Source organism: Nerophis ophidion, linkage group LG22, assembly GCF_033978795.1.
Source record: "Nerophis ophidion isolate RoL-2023_Sa linkage group LG22, RoL_Noph_v1.0, whole genome shotgun sequence".
NCBI classification, from domain to species: Eukaryota; Metazoa; Chordata; class Actinopteri; order Syngnathiformes; family Syngnathidae; genus Nerophis; species Nerophis ophidion.
This window is the reverse complement of record NC_084632.1, coordinates 21530887-21549885: the sequence shown is the minus strand read 5'-3', so window position 1 is coordinate 21549885 and position 18999 is coordinate 21530887. Positions and strand designations below refer to the sequence as shown.

General features: G+C 38.7%; 1 protein-coding gene across 3 annotated transcripts; it reads right to left on the bottom strand.

Moving 5' to 3' along the window:
* Nucleotides 1–8926: 8926 nt before the first annotated feature.
* Nucleotides 8927–18400, bottom strand: lg22h1orf53 (linkage group 22 C1orf53 homolog). 3 transcript variants are annotated; one of them, XM_061883484.1, is made up of 4 exons: nt 18233–18400; nt 17950–18162; nt 13989–14090; nt 8927–10483 (listed from the first exon to the last, which is right to left on the bottom strand). In XM_061883484.1, the coding sequence occupies exons 1-4, from the start codon at nt 18260–18262 to the stop codon at nt 10412–10414; spliced, it is 417 nt and encodes a 138-aa protein (XP_061739468.1). In that variant the 5' UTR covers nt 18263–18400; the 3' UTR covers nt 8927–10411. The 3 variants fall into 3 exon arrangements, with proteins under 3 accessions (XP_061739468.1, XP_061739469.1, XP_061739467.1); XM_061883485.1 differs by having other exon boundaries at nt 17950–18167; nt 18233–18390; XM_061883483.1 differs by having other exon boundaries at nt 17950–18391.
* Between the last annotated feature and the right edge of the window lie 599 nt (nt 18401–18999).

The following is an 18999-nucleotide window of genomic DNA, read 5'->3' as shown; positions in this document are numbered from 1 at the left end:
TAATCTGGTCCTTACGGGCGACCTGGTGCCCGCGGGCACCGCGTTCGTGACCCCTGATCTAAAGGCTGCTCAAATGCTGCTTGAATATCAACACCCACGTGCACTCTTCCTGCACGTGCACGCACATAAACATGTAAGGCAGTGCGGGGACTGATGTTCCTTTTAGCCATTATAGGACTGACACTCAAGTTTGTTCACCCCCCTGCCAAGCGTGTGTCAGTATGTGGCCATTCTGAAGACGCTGTTAGTGACTGCAGTGGATGCCGCCGGCCGCAGGGCTGTCGCGGCCGTCTGAGACGGAGAGAGGGACAGCTGAGGCAGGAAGGAGCTGCTCGGCCTGTCAACTGGTTGTGACCGGAACGCGTCTGGTCATAGCTCCCGACTGGACAGCTCTCTTTTTCTCTGCGGCTAGTGCCATCGTCCTGTGGAAAGGCACACGGTTTATCGCTGCCACGCTGCTCTGCTGCAGCATATGCTCCAGCTGAAGGTCAGTGATGTTCAGTCCAAAACGCCTGAAAGAAACACCTCGTGTCTGTCTGGCTGCTGCAACTTTAACAGCGAAAAAGAGAATACAGTTCAGGGGAACCTTGACTTACGAACTTAAAGGCCTACTGAAATGAGGTCCATTCTATGTGTCATACTTGATCATTTCAGGATATTGCCATATTTTTGCTGAAAGGATTTAGTAAAGAACATGGACGATAAAGTTCGCAACTTTTGGTCGCTAATAAAAAAGCCTTGCCTTTACCGGAAGATGTGCGTGTGACGTCACTGGTTGTAGGGCTCCTCACATTGTTTATAATGGGAGCCTCCGGCAGCAAGAGCTATTCGGACCGAGAAAGCGACAATTTCGCCATTAATTTGAGCGAGGATGAAAGATACTGAGGTGTGTGTGTGTGTGTGTGTGTGTGGGGGGGGGGGGGTGTATATAGTAGTGTCCCGGAAGAGTTAGTGCTGCAAAGGGTTTTAGGTATCTGTTCTGTTAAATGATAAATGGGTTGTACTTGTATAGCGCTTTTCTACCTTCAAGGTACTTAAAGCGCTTTGACACTACTTCCACATTAACCCATTCACACACTGATGGAGGGAGCTGCCATGCAAGGCACTAACCAGCACCCATCAGGAGCAAGGGTGAAGTGTGTTGCTCAGGACCCAACGGATGTGACGAGGTTGGTACTAGGTGGAGATTGAAACAGGGACCCTCGGGTTGAGCACGGCCACTCTCCCCACTACGCCACGGCTGTTGTGTTTATGTTGTGTTACGGTGCGGATGTTCTCCCGAAATGTGTTTGTCATTCTTGTTTGGTGTGGGTTCACTGTGTGGTGCATATTTGTAACAGTGTTAAAGTTGTTTATACAGCCACCCTCAGTGTGACCTGCATAGAGCTGTTGACCAAGTATGCTTTGCATTCACTTGTGTGTACACAGCGGCATTTTAAAATCTCATGAATTTTAATTTTTGAAACCGATACCGATAATTTTGAAACCCTTACCAATATTTTTCGATATTACATTTTAAAGCAGTGGTCCCAAACCACCGGGCCGATTGTACCGGGCCACAGAAGAATTGTTAATTATTATTATTATCATTTTCATTAAATCAACATAAAAAACACAAGATACACTTACAATTAGTGCACCAACCCGAAAAACCTCCCTTTTTCATGACAAAAAAATTAAAAAATAAATACAACATTTTTTTAAATAAAAAAACTATCAAGCGTTGACCAGTCCGCAGCTACAAAAAGGTTGGGGACTACTGTTTTAAAGCATTCATCAGCTGATCATATCGGCAGTTCAATATTGTCAGACATCCCTCCTTAGTACTAATAAATAATAATTTTGATGTTATTGAGGGAAGACTCTTAGTTAATGGGTTACTGGTTGTATAATAAGGCCATGCAGAACAAGGCATTAATAAGTACTTAATAATGACTATCCATCCATCCATTTTCTACCGCTTATTCCCTTTGGGGTCGCGGGAGGCGCTGGTGCCTATTAATAATGACTAATTAAGAGCCAATATGTTTCTAATTTGCATGTTAGTAAGCAACTAATTAATGATTAAAAGTCTTACCTTATTCTTAACGGACATTACAACAGGCCATCTTCACATTGCCGGTAATACGAGTGGAGGCACATTTTTCGGCAATGCACACATACGGATTACTGACAAGCAGACACAGTGTGGAGACTTAAAAAGGCAGAATGGATGCATTTTGGCTTTAAAACAAACTATAGATGTGAAGCTTTAAAGGCTAATGATAGATGATAAAATGAACTGGAAATCTCATGTAAAAAATATATAACATAAAGTAGCAAGAAACACGTCAATAATGAATAAAGTATGTTCTAGACCAAAAATCAATCCATATTGTCTACTGCTCACTAGTGTTACTATATCTGATTTATTGTGTAGAAATAAATGCAGATGTGCGCCTCATTCACTAACACAGTTCCAAAAAAGATCAGTTAGAATAATACATAATGTTGGATATAGAACATACAAACCCTTTATTCATTGAATAAAAAATTTTGAAATTCAACAACTTGGTGCATTTGCAAACAGCTACAATTTTGTACGAAGCAAACTATAACCTGCTACCTAAGAATGTACAACAATTCTTCTCAACTAAAGAGAAGAAATATAACCTTAGAGGAAAATGTGTTTGTATGCACGTACAACACTTAAGACCTTAAGCATATCCGTATGTGGAATTAAATTATGGAATGGATTAAGCAAAGAAATCAAACAAAGCACTAATATGATTCACTTTAATAGACTGTGAACACTACAGGTGTTCACAAAGTACAAGGAGGAACATTCAGCATAAATATCGTAAACCTTTTAAAAAAAAATAAAGAAAACAAAAGTTGATTTGTTTACTTACTTATGGCATATTTATTTATTCGCTGTTCTGTTACAGAGAAAAAATAAATGGGATGAGACTGCTATGATATCATAAGAAGTAGGATTAAATAAGCTCTGATTCTTCCTACTTCTTTTTGGATGTGCTATAATGAAATAACTGGGAATATGTGATGCATTACTTTGTAATTGTATTGTATGCATGTTTGAAATGAACTGAACTGGAAAAATTACAGACATGATAAAACAATCACTTACCGATGTCCGCTCTCACTGGGATGCCGACTGATGGGATGGTTGTATATTTCAGCACTGACTTATGTTTCCCGGTTTAGATGATGTTTTCATCATAATCCTCACTCCTCAGGTGACAAAAAGTGCATATATATATATATATATATATATATATATATATGCATTCTTTGTAGCGATGTTTTTGGTTTTAAGTGGAATTTCAAAGTTGACCAACTTCTCGGCTCATGGCCACAACCTTCTACTGTGTGAGACGTGATGTATAATTTAGCAGGAACTTTAACCAATTCAGAGGCGATACATGTGCAACAGCTCAGGAGCTAGCTTACTTCTTGCTAGTGGCAGAATAAACAGTGTGAGTGTCTCTGGGAGCAAGGCTGTGTGTTACTAAAGGTAGTTCTCTGTGTTAGCTCTTATAATAATATCGCTATAGCCTGGTTGATATGCAAGTCAATGCATGTAAATGAAGCGTTGATGTATTTGTGATGTTTTTAGAAGTTTTTTTTAATGCAGAAAATGACTCCCCACCTACTGCTAAGAGTTTTTTATGATTTAGAAAGCACAGAAAATGTTAAGATGTGTGTTGATGTCTCACATAAGGATTGTGAATAATAGGGAACATTCCCCCAAAAAGTAGTTCCTCTTCTTTCTTTAAGTTGTGAGCAAAAAAGTGAGATAAGAGCCATCTTCAGATACCTCCTCAAGACTAGTTGGTGTAGTGAACGCCACAATGAAACAGGTAAGATCCACCCAACATCCTCTTACTCACTCGCTGGCATTAGCTAATAGCTAGTAAGACGGAATGTAGTTTTTCCAACCACGGGAAGAAAGAAAGCGAGTGTGAAGGAGACTGTTGAGAAGAAGAAGCTGATCATATTCATTAAATTAAAGAAATAAATTGGCAAAAAAACATGACCAAGGTGTGTGTGCAAAGCAGAACAAGCACATAGCATTGCTTGAATCCAGCTCTGACATGTTACGTCATTAATGTGGCCCGTCATGTCATTCAATTTGGTCTGCCACTTCATTTAATGTGGTACATCAAGTCATTAAATGTGGCCTGCTATATCATTCAATGTGGCCTGATATATCATTAAATGTGGCCCGCCACACCATTCAATGTGGTCTGTCACTTCATTTAATGTGGTACATCACATCATTCAACGTGTCCCAACACCTCATTTAATGTAGTTAACAACAGCATTTAATGTGGTCCGTCACATCTTTTAAATGGCACGCCGTGTCATTCACCGTTGCCTGCCATATTATTCAATGTGGTCTGCTACATCATTTAACGTGGTACATCACGTCATTTAACGTGTCCCAACACCTCATTTAATGTAGTTAGCCACGACATTTAATGTGGTCTGTCACATCTTTTAACATGGCATGCCGTGTCATTCACCGTGGCCTGCCATATTATTCAATGTGGTCTGCCACTTCATTCAGGGTTGGAATCGGGGGTTGAATCACCATAAATATTTCCCGGGCGCGGCACCGCTGCTGCCCACTGCTGCCCTCACCTCCCAGGGGGTGAACAAGGGGATGGGTCAAATGCAGAGGACAAATTTCACCACACCTATTGTGTGTGTGAGACAATCATTGGTACTTTTTTTTTTCCATTTACGGTGGTACATAACGTCATTCAATGTGGCCTGCCACCTCATTTAATGTAGTTAGCCACAGCATTTAACGTGGTCAGTCACATCTTTTAACATAGCACGCCGTGTCATTCAATGTGGCCAGTCACCTCTATTAATGTGGCACATCACGTCATTCAATGTGTCCCGCCACCTCATTTAATGTAGTTAGCCACTGCATTTAACGTTGTCCGTCACATCTTCAAAAAGGCACGCCATGTCAGTCAATGTGGCCTGCCATATTATTAAATGTGGTCTGCCGCTTCATTTAACGTCGTACATCACGTCATTCTACGTGGCCCACCACTTTATTTAAAGGCCTACTGAAATGATATTTTCTTATTCAAACGGGGATAGCAGGTCCATTCTATGTGTCATACTTGATCATTTCGCGATATTGTCATATTTTTTACTGAAAGGATTTAGTAGAGAACATCCACGATAAAGTTTGCAACTTTTGGTCGCTAATAAAAAAGCTTTGCCTTTACCGGAAGTAGCAGACGATGTGCGCGTGACGTCACCGGTTGTAGGGATCCTCACATCCTCACATTGTTTATAATGGGAGCCACCAGCAGTAAGAGCAATTCCGACCGAGAAAACGACAATTTCCCCATTAATTTGAGCGAGGATGAAAGATTCGTGGATGAGGATATTGATAGTGAAGGACTAGAGAGAAATTAAAAAAAAAAAAAAAAAAGTTAAAAAAAACATCAATAAAAAACAGGCGAGGGCAAGTGAGAGCGATTCAGATGTTTTTAGACACATTTACTAGGATAATTCTGGAAAATCCCTTATCTGCTATTGTGTTGCTAGTGTTTTAGTGAGATCAAATATGGGTGTGGCCACGGGTGTCTTGACGCCAGAGTCTCTGAGGGAAGTCACGGCAGCTGCATGGACGGCGCAAGCTCCGCTGATCTCCGGTAAGAGGCGAATTTATACCACAATTTTCTCACCGAAAACTGCCGGTAGACATGTAGTCGGGATCCATGTTCGCTTGACCGCTTTGATCCATAGTAAAGCTTCACCTCCGGGAATTTTAAACAAGGAAACACCGGCTGTGTTTGTGTGGCTAAAGGCTAAAGCTTCCCACCTCCATCTTTCTACTTTGACTTCTCCATTATTAATTGAACAAATTGCAAAAGATTCAGCAACACAGATGTCCAGAATACTGTGTAATTATGCGATTAAAGCAGACTACTTATAGCTTGGATCGGGCTGGAAAATAATGTCCGCTACAACCCGAGACGTCAAACGCACGCATACGAGTCATCATACCGACGTTTTCAACACGACACTTTGCGGGAAATTTAAAATTGCAATTTAGTAAACTAAAAAGGCCGTATTGGCATGTGTTGCAATGTTAATATTTCATCATTAATATATAAACTATCAGACTGCGTGGTCGGTAGTAGTGGGTTTCAGTAGGCCTTCAATGTAGTTAGCCACATTATTTAGTGTGGTCCGTCACATCTTTTAATGTGACCTGCCATATCATTCAATGTGGTCTGCCACTTCAGTTAATATGGCCCTCTGAGGGCAGCCATAATAGCGATGTGGCCCTCTGAGGGCAGCCATAATAGCGATGTGGCCCTCAATAAAAACAAGTCGGACATCCGAGCTGTACATAATTATTACATTACTTAATAAAAATACTGTAGTTGTTTGTAGTACATTGTATTGTTTTTTTATACATTTGTTATCTACAAGCTTGTTTTTCCCTTTTAAAGGCCTACTGAAATGATATTTTTTTATTTAAACGGGGATAGCAGGTCCATTCTATGTGTCATACTTAATCATTTCGCGATATTGCCATATTTTTGCTGAAAGGATTTAGTAGAGAACATCGACGATAAAGTTCGCAACTTTTGGTCGCTAACAGAAAAGCCCTGCCTTTACCGGAAGTAGCAGATGATGACGTCACCCGTTGATGGCTCCTCACATATTCACGTTGTTTTTAACGGGAGCCTCCAACAAAAACTGCTATTCGGACTGAGAAAACGACAATTTCCCCATTAATTTGAGCAAAAATGAAATATTTGTGTTTGAGGATATTGATAGCGATGGACTAGAAAAAAAAATTAAAAAAAATAAAATCAAGTAAAAAAAAAAAGGAATCACCGTGTGTTTGTGTGGCTAAAGGCTAAAACTTCTTAACTCCATCTTTCTACTTTGACTTCTCCATTATTAATTGAACATATTGCAAAAGATTCAGCAACACAGATGTCCAAAATACTGTGTAATTATGCCGTAAAAGCAGACGACTTTTAGCTGTGTGTGTGTGCGCAGCGCTAATATTTCCTAACAGTCCGTGACATCACGCGTACAAGTCAGCATTCTGTGACGTTTTCAACAGGACACTTCGCGGGAAATTTAAAATTGCAATTTAGTAAACTAAAAAGGTCGTATTGGCGTGTGTTGCAATGTTAATATTTCATCATAGATATATAAACTATCAGACTGCGTGGTCGGTAGTAGTGGGTTTCAGTAGGCCTTTAAAACATATTCCAAACAAAGTTTTTTTGGGGAGGCCTCAGAAGGATTAAAGGCATTTTATTTAAATTCAACGGGGAATATTTGATTTAAGATACAAATATTTTGAGTTATGGAACGAATTAAAGTGTCAAGGCACCACTTGGATTTTCAGCACCCTTACGAGGCGTTTTATGGAAATTGATGAAGCCAAAAGTCGAAAAAAATGGCTTTCACCTTCACTCATGGTGAGCAAAATCAAAAAATCCTTGCCGGAGGTAAACACTTTCCTTCAGTGGAATGTTCTTCCACTATGCATGAAATCATTAAAGACGGTTTCAGAAAAAAAAAAAACCCTCAAGCATAAATGAGGTGGATTTGGACCGAAGTGGCCGGCGAAGTTTGCTGCGTTGTTTGTGTCACCAACTTCTAGGCTAAAACAGGATGAAGAACAACATTCCATTCCTTGCCATCGACAGATTGTAAAGACGTGGAGGAGTGAGGCAGACATTCAGTTTGGCCTATTTCACGGTTAGGGCTGCAGGACTGCCAAGGCCCTGAGTGGCAATGCTTCTACATGAAAGTGACAGATAAGTCCCCAGGCAAAAGGCGCAGGGAGGCGGCAGGCAAGCGGACCCAGGTAACCTACTTGATGGGTGTGACACCTTCGCCGTCCCGCTGTAGAAATGTTGCCGCCGCACGCTCCGCTGCCTCGGTTTACAATAACACCGAATAAATTCGCCTCTCATCGCGCCTGACGACGTCTCCCCAAGAACCTGTCCTCCTCAGCACTGTTGGGATCATAAATCTCCTCGGCCTGTGCTGCCGTCACCAAGCACTTGCCTTTAGGACCCACCTGCCGAGGAGGATAGTGGCCGCGCCGACCGAATTCGGCGGCAGACACATCCTCTCACACGGCCTCTGTTTGCCCAATCAGGCAGAGCCAGGCGAGCGTGTGTGACATGCTCAGAGCCCGGAGGCATGGCGCTGTCTTCCCACATGCACTAACGAGTCGAACCTCACATCTCTCCTCAATATACGTGCGCTTGGCCTTACCTCGCGCTGCTATTACTGTGGGCTGCAAAGTGCAGTGTTTAGCGCACCCTTTATTCTATATTGGCCCATTAGGAGCCACAGGGTATTGCGCTCTTATAGAAATGCCTATGCATGCTCTTGAACATGAGCTGCTGTATCGCAGTAGCGCGATAGGAGGGCCCTGGAGTTCATTAGGCTGCGGCTCAGGAGAGCAGCCGCAGGGAGCTGCGCTTTAGCCAAGTGTTGCCAGGAGGCTGCCAGTCTGGTGGGGCCGCTGTTGATGTCCGCGGCGTGTTTGTTAACAGCCTGATTCCATCAAGTGGTGTACAAGCAAGGCAGCCAAGTGAGAGGGCTGACCCTTAGCCCGTTCCTATTTTTAACAACATAGTATTTAAGTCAAACGTAGCGAGTTCAGTCGAGCCGATGTGCAGCGCAAACAATGCTAATATTGCACTCGCACATTTGAGAGGGAAGAAATAGGAGATGCAAAGCAAAAGAGCACAAGCTGTTGTCTGACATCCGACTGTTATGTCTCTTATATGCACTTTATCTTGAGGGCAAACATCTAAAATGCACTTTCAGTTTTAATTCCTGTACTCCTACAACCTTTTTTAATACATCAAAGAAGAGAAATACCACTGAAATTAAGTGCTCATAAAAATGAAAGAGAAAGGAAGCGCACTGCATTTCATTGGAAATTCAAGGAAAGCTTCAAAACAAAAAAACACAATTAAATTGCATAGTCCACATCAGGGGTCACCAACGCGGTGCCAGCGGGCACCAAGTAGCCTGCAAGGACCAGATGAGTCGCTCGCTGGCCTGTTCTGAAAATAGCTCAAAAAGCAGCACTTAAGAGTGAGCTGCCTCTATTTTTTAAATTGTATTTATTTACTAGCAAGCTGGTCTCGCTTTGCTTGACATTTTTAATTCTAAGAGAGACAAAACTCAAATAGAATTTGAAAATTCAAGAAAATATTTCAAAGACTTGGTCTTCACTTGTTTAAATAAATGCATTAATTGTTTTACTTTGCTTCTTATAACGTCCAGAAAGACAATTTTACAGAAAAAATACAACCTTAAAATTTTTTTTAGGATTTTTAAACACATATACCTTTTTACCTTTTAAATTCCTCCCTCTTCGTTACTGACAATTTAAATCAATGTTCAAGTAATTTTTTTTATTGTAAAGAATAATTAATAAATTTTAATTTAATTCTTCATTTTAGCTTCTGTTTTTCCACGAAGAATATTTGTGAAATATTTCTTCAAACTTTTTATGATTAAAATTCAAAATAATTATTCTGGCAAATCTAGAAAATCTGTAGAATCAAATTTAAATCTCATTTCAAAGCCTTTTGAATTTCTTTTAAAAAAAAATTTCTTGAAAATCTAGAAGAAATAATGATTTGTCTTTGTTAGAAATATAGCTTGGTCCAATTTGTTATATATTCTAACAAAGTGCAGATTGGATTTTAACCTATTTAAAACATGTCATCAAAATTCTAAAATTAATCTTAATCAGGAAAAATGACTAATGATGTTTTATAAATTATTTTTCTAATTTTTTCAAAAAGATTCAAATTAGCTAGTTTTTCTCTTCATTTTTTTCGGTTGAATTTTGAATTTTAAAGAGTCGAAATTGAAGATAAACTATGTTTCAAAATTTAATTTTCATTTTTTTCGTGTTTTCTCCTCTTTTAAACCGTTCAATTAAGTGGTTTTTTTCATCATTTATTCTCTACCACAAACCTTCCGTAAAAGGAAAAAAATGTACGACGGAATGACGGACAGAAATACCCATTTTTAAAAAATATATATAGATTTATTTGTTAAAGGTAAATGATCCAAATTGGCTATTTCTGTTAATTTATTTAAGTGTGTATCAAACTGGTAGCCCTTCGCATTAATCAGTACCCAAGAAGTAGCTCTTGGTGACCCCTGGTCCACATGATTCCACAGAACAAATAATTTTTCCCCACTCAAATTAAAAATAAAATAATGCAGAATAGTTGTGATGTATGGGAGGCGTTTCGCAGTCACTACCCGTATTTCATCATTCAATACACTGCTAAAAATTGTTCAAATAACAACTAGGCACTACATTCTTACAACAACCTACCATACCTGTTACCCAGGCACGGTGGATCTACACATAAAATAGAGAGTTAAACCGTTTCTTCATCGCAGGGTCCTTCACGTTGACTTGTCCATAGGGACACTGCAGGAGAGAATGAAATAATTAAACCACCACATGCGGAGAGAAACTTAAGTCATGCAGTGGGAAAGACATTTACGAGTGCAAAGAACAATCACAGCGCAAAGTACAAGACGGAGCAAAGGAGTGGACAAGACTGATGTGATTAAACAGGGCAGGAAAGGAAAGGACGAGGACTGACGAGATCTGAACAAGACTCAGAGGGAAAGAAGAGACAAACTTACTTTACAGCATTTTGAGGCTGTGATGACCACAAAATGAAAAACAAAACCCATGTTCTCTTTCAACATTCTGTTAGTTTCAAATGTTTTTTCAATAACTGTTAATCTACTTTCATATACGCACCTAATTTCATTAAAATACAATGTGTCGTTAAATGCAGTAACAATACGCAACACCTTTAAGCACAATGGTACTTTCCTAACATGTTTAATTAACGGAGCTCAGAAGTCAAACTACTCGGATCTCAAATCAATCTTTTCCATTGAAAAGAATTGAAATTCAATAGATTCATGCTGGGCCTTAAAAAAATGCCATGATTCTAATGTCCATCCATCCATCCATCCATTTTCTACCGCATATTCCCTTTGGGGTCGCGGGGGGCGCTGGTGCCTATCTCAGCTACAATCGGGCGGAAGCCGGGGTACACCCTGGACAAGTCGCCACCTTATCGCAGGGCCAACACAGATAGACAGACAACATTCACAATCACATTCACACAGATTCTAATGTCTAACACACTTTTAAATAAGAAAACTAAATTCTAGAAAACAAATGTATGAAAAACAATGTAATACCAACAGTTACAGTCGTTTGAGTTAATAATGTAATAATAAAGTATAGCATTTACTTTGCAGATGGGACTTCTACGTTATCTCCTAGAGGTGGGAATCTTTAGGCACCTCACGATTCCGATTCAGGAGCTACGATTCGATCAAAAATAGATTAATGATGCATATTTAATTGATTTATATTGATGCAGTTTTACATTTATTTTCGTTTCACTAAATAAGCATTCATCACTTGCAACTTTTATAACCAGTGCGTTTGTAAAAAGAAATAGTTAAATTAATTCCCATTACATTTATTAAATTAATTGAAATGAGTGCAAAACTACTGTGATGAGGTGGCGACTTGTCCAGGGTGTACCCCGCCTTCCGCCCGATTGTAGCTGAGATAGGCGCCAGCGCCCCCCGCGACCCCAAAAGGGAATAAGCGGTAGAAAATGGATGGATGGAGATCAAAACTAGAGCATAAGTGTCCTAAAATTTGAGGAGTTGGTCGGATCTCCCGATGAGATGTCTTGCTGCAGTCAGCCAAATTTTAGAATTGTCTGCATTACTTTATTTACAAACACATTTATTAGTGATGTTTACTAATTGATTTTACTATCGCCCATGTCTGAATTGCGATGCATCTAAAAAAATCGATTATTTCCCCTACTATAATATCTCCTGCGAGCGCTTGTCCATATTAGGGCTGCAGTAAAGACTATTTTGATAGTCAACTTGCAGGGATATAATGATATGAAAATTTGATATCACACTGTCATCAAATCCAAACCACACTAACATAAAATATTAAAATTAGTAGGCCGTTACTGTATGAAAAAAATATGTATGAATATAAAAATATTTAATTTGGCCAAAGACATATGTTCTATGTTTTAAACAACAGTGAGCCGTACAGTGTGTTCCTTGTGCATATTGTTTTTTTCACCTGTTTGCAATTTATGAACAAACTCTCGAATGGCATGATTATTTTTAGTTTGCTCTTTGTCTTTTGTAAATAAAATTTTAGTATTTACGAATTACTTTTATTTTAAATAAAAAGCCAAATTATCTTACTGTTTAAAACACAAAGTCTAATAAAAATATGTTTTACATAATATAATGAATAAATGGGATTAATAATCATGATTTCAATATTGATAAAAAATAATCAGGATTATTATTTTTGCCGTAGTGGTGCAACCCTATTACACACACCTCGGTCATGTTTTTTGATGATTTCATTTCTTTAATTCTATGCACACCATCCACTTCTTCTGCTCAGCCCTGGCCTTTACACTTTTATTGTGATCCCATATTTGGAAAAACAAAGCTATGTCGATCTCTGGTTATTAGCTATTGTTAGCGAGTGATACACCGGATCTCAAAGGGGTTCACCATGGCATTGCTATGCCAACTACGGGCGGAGAGTCTCGTAACCCGAATATTTGCTGGCAACCTAAAACATCCCATTTATCCAATATATTCCAAAAAACTTGTGAGCTGGACCACACAAACCAGAGGACCACTGTATTTCTAAGGCGACCTCAGATCATCTGCTCATTTTTGTCAACTTTAATGCATTTTTGACTGAGAAGTTGACGAATAAGTTATAGTCCTTCCCCAAATTTTCATTTATTTTCACTTATCCCTCGCTCCACCGGTTTTATTTGCTCCATTATTTTGGTTTTCTGACTACCTCAGTTAAAGCAAACAAGTTACATTTTGTCGTTTTGGTTAATTGCATTAAAATGGTTACATTATTAGACTTATTTGTATTGTAAAAGGTCATGTAATGTATAATTTGTAACCTTTTTCACAATTTAGAGCTGAGTTAAAATGGATGATTTTGTATTTTTTACACAACATGGTTGTATGCATTTCTTGCTCTATTATTTTCATTGTCTACTTTACTTGTTTGGCTACTACCACAGTGAAAGCAAAAAAAGTAAACTTTTGTCTTTTTGTTCATTTGTTATCATAACCACAGTTATAAGACTAGATATGCTAAATGAAAGGTGACTGAGGTGTTGTGAAACAAACAAAATATTTTCCTTTAATTTATTATCCTAATATTAAACCAGCATGAAAAGTACGCCAAATGGCAGAAACATGCTGAGGCTTTCATCCAGCAGTGGACTGACAACGGCTGATGATGAATATTAATGTGGAACAATTTTGTTATTAAATGAGTGAAATTGACACTTTGGGGGTGCGTGCATTTATATCACATTATGCAGTATACAAGCACAAATACGGTGTGAATCAATCCGTGCTGTTCGATGTCATTGAGTGCTGTAAGTAAGAAAAAGAACAAGAAATGTGAAAAACAACACAAATGGAAACATGTTTGCAAACACCACTGACATTGAATAGTCTACACAAAAACTGCTTCATTTTCTATGCCCCATTCAGTTAGTAATTGCTGGTTCGATTTAAGGCTTAGGTTTTAGCAGATTTTCCGTATTTTTCCTACAGACAGCATTTGCTGACCTCAAACAATAAGGCTATGGATAGATTCACACTGTTTTTTTCTTTTGAAGGGTACTGGAAAAACTGGAAAATTGATCCTGAAAGCCCTTAGAAAGTGCTTGAATTTGGCCATTGAAAGGGTGTATGAACCCTGAATACTGGAATGCATGCTCCAGATCAGAGAAGACCACAGTGGAAGCGGACGAAAGAACAGTAGGATAGAAAATACCGGAGAGAAGAGAAAGAACATACAACAAAGAACTCACGTGTCTGCATGCGCTGCCACAGCACTTCCCTCGCTGAAGCTGGGCATACTCTGTGAACACCTTGTACCCACTGGAAGGGTCAACGTACATCTGCTTCTTTGCCTGAACATAATGAACGTATTATTTTTTAATTAGTGCAACATGCATCACATAGGCTAGTGGATTGTCCTTGCATACACTTAAACAACAGACAGTGGTAAACACATAGCTGAAATTAACATATACTGTATATATAAATATAACAACAGATTGCTTTGGGTTAAAGACAAGTAGTGTATGTGACCTGTTTGCTTTGAAAGAGATGAAAAATATAGTCCCTGCACTCGTTAGTCAAAACTATCCAATAATGAACCAATATTGACATAGTTTGTATTGAATTCTCCTACACAAGGTGCCTAAGAATACATTTCTAACGCAACCTTTTGCATGAGACTCCTAACTGTTAATAGATGCACCCACCTTCTGTGAGTGAAAAACACCAAACTCCTTTGCCATCCCTCAGGAAGTTCTGAAATGTCACCTCTCAGTCTGTTTCAAACTGGGAGCCCACTAGTTTGTGAGCTGTGACAGGCCACAAAGACAAAAAAGCCCCGGGCCTTTTGGTGACACAGCCTGTCATTTCACATGGCATTGCACGGCCACATAGTGAAGCTAGCATAGCTGGACCCGCTTTCCATTGTGCTTTTTCCCACCCACCTGAGCCTTAACACTCTCCTCAGGTCGTGGCCAACTTGCCTTAACTTCACCGCATATTCAGGAGCACAATATTTACAACAGAGAGGCCTAAAGGCATGCAGATGCACCGAGGACGGCTGCACGCCTCACTAACTCTGCTTGATGGAGGAGCTGAGACAATCTGGAGAATGTGAGGGATATGACAAAAAATGATTACTAACATTAAAAAGGATGTTTGCAACATTTACACGGATGCCTAGAAGGCGCTAATTTTTCAATATGTTTTAAGAATTATATCCCAACCTGTGCATAAGACGCGCATTACATTCGTAATGACTTAGACTTATAACAAACTTTAATGATCCACAAGGGAAATTGTTCCACACAGTAGCTCACTTACAATGATGGAAAGTGTAAGGATGGAAAGGACAAGGCAGGTATAAATAGACTCAATATAGCAATATAAAATATAACATATATATGTAATATTTACATAATATATGTAAAGTATATTATATGTATTATGTCTATATCATATATACAATGTATAACAATTACCATGTACAATAATACAGTATAGGGCTTCACGGTGGAAGAGGGGTTAGTGCGTCTGCCTCACAATACGAAGGTCCTGAGTAGTCAGGGTTCAATCCCGGGCTGGGGATCTTTCCGTGTGGAGTTTGCATGTTCTCCCCGTGAATGCGTGGGTTCCCTCCGGGTACTCCGGATTCCTCCCACCTCCAAAGACATGCACCTGGGCATAGGTTGATTGGCAACATTAAAATTGGCCCTAGTGAGTGAATGTGCATTAAACAGGCACTGAGTGAGCACAATATGTCCATCATGTCCTCATGTCTAATGGTTAAATTTTTTTGGACTACAATGTACAATAATGTTATATGTATGTGTGTGTATATATTCATACGCATACATATATGCATCTGTGTGGATATATATACATATACATAGATACATCTGGGCTTCACGGTGGCAGAGGGGTTAGTGCGTCTGCCTCACAATACGAAGTTCCTGCAGTCCTGGGTTCAAATCCAGGCTCGGGATCTTTCTGTGTGGAGTTTGCATGTTCTCCCCGTGAATGCGTGGGTTCCCTCCGGGTACTCCGGCTTCCTCCCACCTCCAAAGACATGCACCTGGGGATAGGTTGATTGGCAACACTAAATTGGCCCTAGTGTGTGAATGTTGTCTGTCTATCTGTGTTGGCCCTGCGATGAGGTGGCGACTTGTCCAGGGTGTACCCCTGCCTTCCGCCCGATTGTAGCTGAGAAAGGCGCCAGCGCCCCCCGCGACCCCAAAAGGGAATAAGCGGTAGAAAATGGATGGATGGATGGATAGATACATCTCTCATCTCTATCTTTTTTTTTTACTATTTATATTACCATATTGTATATGCACCTTAGGAGGATCTGCTCCAATTTCGTTGTTCTTTGAACCTGTTCATTGCAATAATGACAATAAAACTCTATTCTATTCTATGAGAGTGTGAATGTTGTCTGTCTATCTGTAGCGACTTGTCCAGGGTGTACGCCGCCTTCCGCCCGATTGTAGCTGAGATAGGCACTAGCGCCCCCCGTGACCTCAAAGGGAATAAGCGGTAGAAAATTGATGGATGGAATAATACAGTATATCTGACAGCTGCAGCATAAAGTAGAAATAAATCAAGCCGAAAATAAACATTAAAAACAAAGACAAGTAGCTAACATAGAAGGTGTCAGGTAATAGGCAGATATCATCTATTGCTACATGGCGAGTGATTTTACAGCTGGATGGAGTGCGGAATGAAGGAGTTCTTGAATCAAACACTGTGGGAACGAAGCTGAAGGAGCCTGTTGGAGTATGAACTCCGCTGTCCCTCAATTGTCTGGTGGAGTGGGTGGGCAGGATTGTCCATGATGGCCAGCAGTTTGTTCTTGAATGTGCATAAAGCACATTTGTATATATATATATATATATATATATATATATATATATATACATACATATATACATACATACATATATATATATACATACATATATATATATATATATATATATATATATATATATATATACATACATACATACATACACACATATATATATATACATACATATATATATATATATATATATATATATATATATATATATATACATACATACATACATACACACATGTGCATACATATATATATATACATACATACATACATACATACATATATATATATATATATATATATATATATATATACATACATACATACATACACACATATGCATACATATATATATATACATATATATATATATATATATATATATATATATATATATATATATATATATATATACATACACACATATACATACAGTATATGTATGCATACACACATATACATATATACAGTATATATATATATATATTAGGGGTGTGGGGAAAAATCGATTCAAATTTAAATCGCGATTCTCACATTGTGCGATTCAGAATCGATTCTCATTTTTTTAAAAATCGATTTTTTTTCTTCTTTTTCAATCCAACAAACCACTACACAGCAATACCATAACAATGCAATCCAATTCCAAAACCAAACCTGACCCAGCAAAACGCAGAACTGCAATAAACAGAGCAATTGAGAGGAGACAAACAGGACACAGAACAAACCAAAAGTAGTGAAACAAAAATGAATATTATCAACAACAGTATCAATATTAGTTATAATTTCAGCATAGCAGTGATTAAAAATCCCTCATTGACATTATCATTAGACATTTATAAAAAAACAAACAAAAAAAACAATAGTGTCACATTGACTTACACTTGCATCGCATCTCATAAGCTTGACAACACACTTTGTCCAATATTTTCACAAAGATAAAATAAGTCATATTTTTGGTTCATTTAATAGTTCAAACAAATTTAATTATTGCAATCAGTTGATAAAACATTGTCCTTTACAGTTATAAAAAAAATTTTGTTGTTGAAAATCTACTATTCTGCTTGCATGTCAGCAGACTGGGGTAGATCCTGCTGAAATCCTATGTATTGAATGAATACAGAATCGTTTTGAATTGGAAAAATATCGTTTTTGAATCGAATCGCGACCACAAGAATCTATATACATACATATACATATATGCATACATATATATATATAGAGAGAGAGAGAGAGAGAGAGAGAGAGAGAGAGAGAGAGAGAGAGAGAGAGAGAGAGAGAGAGAGAGAGAGAGACTATATAAGCGATCAAACCACTGATAATACAAAAAGTCTTATTGCTGCCATTACCTGACATGCTTCTGCATGGACTCTATGGACGAGCAGCTCTTCCTCTGTCAGCTGTCTGGTAGTATTTTGACGCTCGGTTCTGCACTCCGCCACTTCCTTTACTTCCGCCCGGCTCCGGGTATCATGGTTCGGCATGTTGGTGGTTGGCCTTCGCCGCACGCCGTCCACACTCAGCTCGGATCTTGGCATCCTTGTAACAACTTGTTTTTGGAGCTGGACTTGAAGGAGAACCAATGTGTTGAGCAACGCTCCACTTGGAGAACGGCAGCAGTACATTACCAACCGTTGTTGAATGGAGATATCCGAGTACCATATCTTTTATTGATATCAACGCTTTAAAAAGTTATATTTGCTCCATGTTTCTTCTCGCCTTTTTTGATGATTTACCGTCACCAGAGTGAAGCACTTCCTATTTAAAATGCGCGTCACAGTCACATGACCAGTGTTTGCAATGCACCGTTTCCACAGCGCCCCCCCTGGTCAATTGAATAACTACAGTTTTAAATGGTGGAGCAGGGGTGTCCAAACTTTTTCCACTGAGAGCCACACACTGAAAAATCAAAGCAAGCGGGGGCCATTTATTTTAAAAACCAATACAATATATAAATAAAAAATATACATTTAGGCCCCCACTCAGGCTTGATCCCGGGGACCCCAAAGGGTTTTGGTAAAAATAAAATGTAAAAAATGTGTCATTATTCAGTATTATTATATTTATTATTCTTCAAGTTTTAAATCTCTAGATCGACATTAGGTCTATCTGTCAATATGACGTTTTTAAAGGTTTAAGTTGTATGCTTTTTTTTGTCAAAGAAAACCATGTTTAAGATTATATAATAATTGGAGCCGGAAAAAGGTCAACAACTCATAACACCATTGATTTTAATTCACTATTATTTTTTGTGCAATGACACTTAAAAACAAAACACACTGATCCAAAAGGGTCATTAAAGTGTTAAAAAATAAATTCGAATTTTTTTTGTACTGTTTACTTTTAACACAATGGTCTCGAGATCAACTTCAGATCCATTCGTCAACTATACGTTTTTT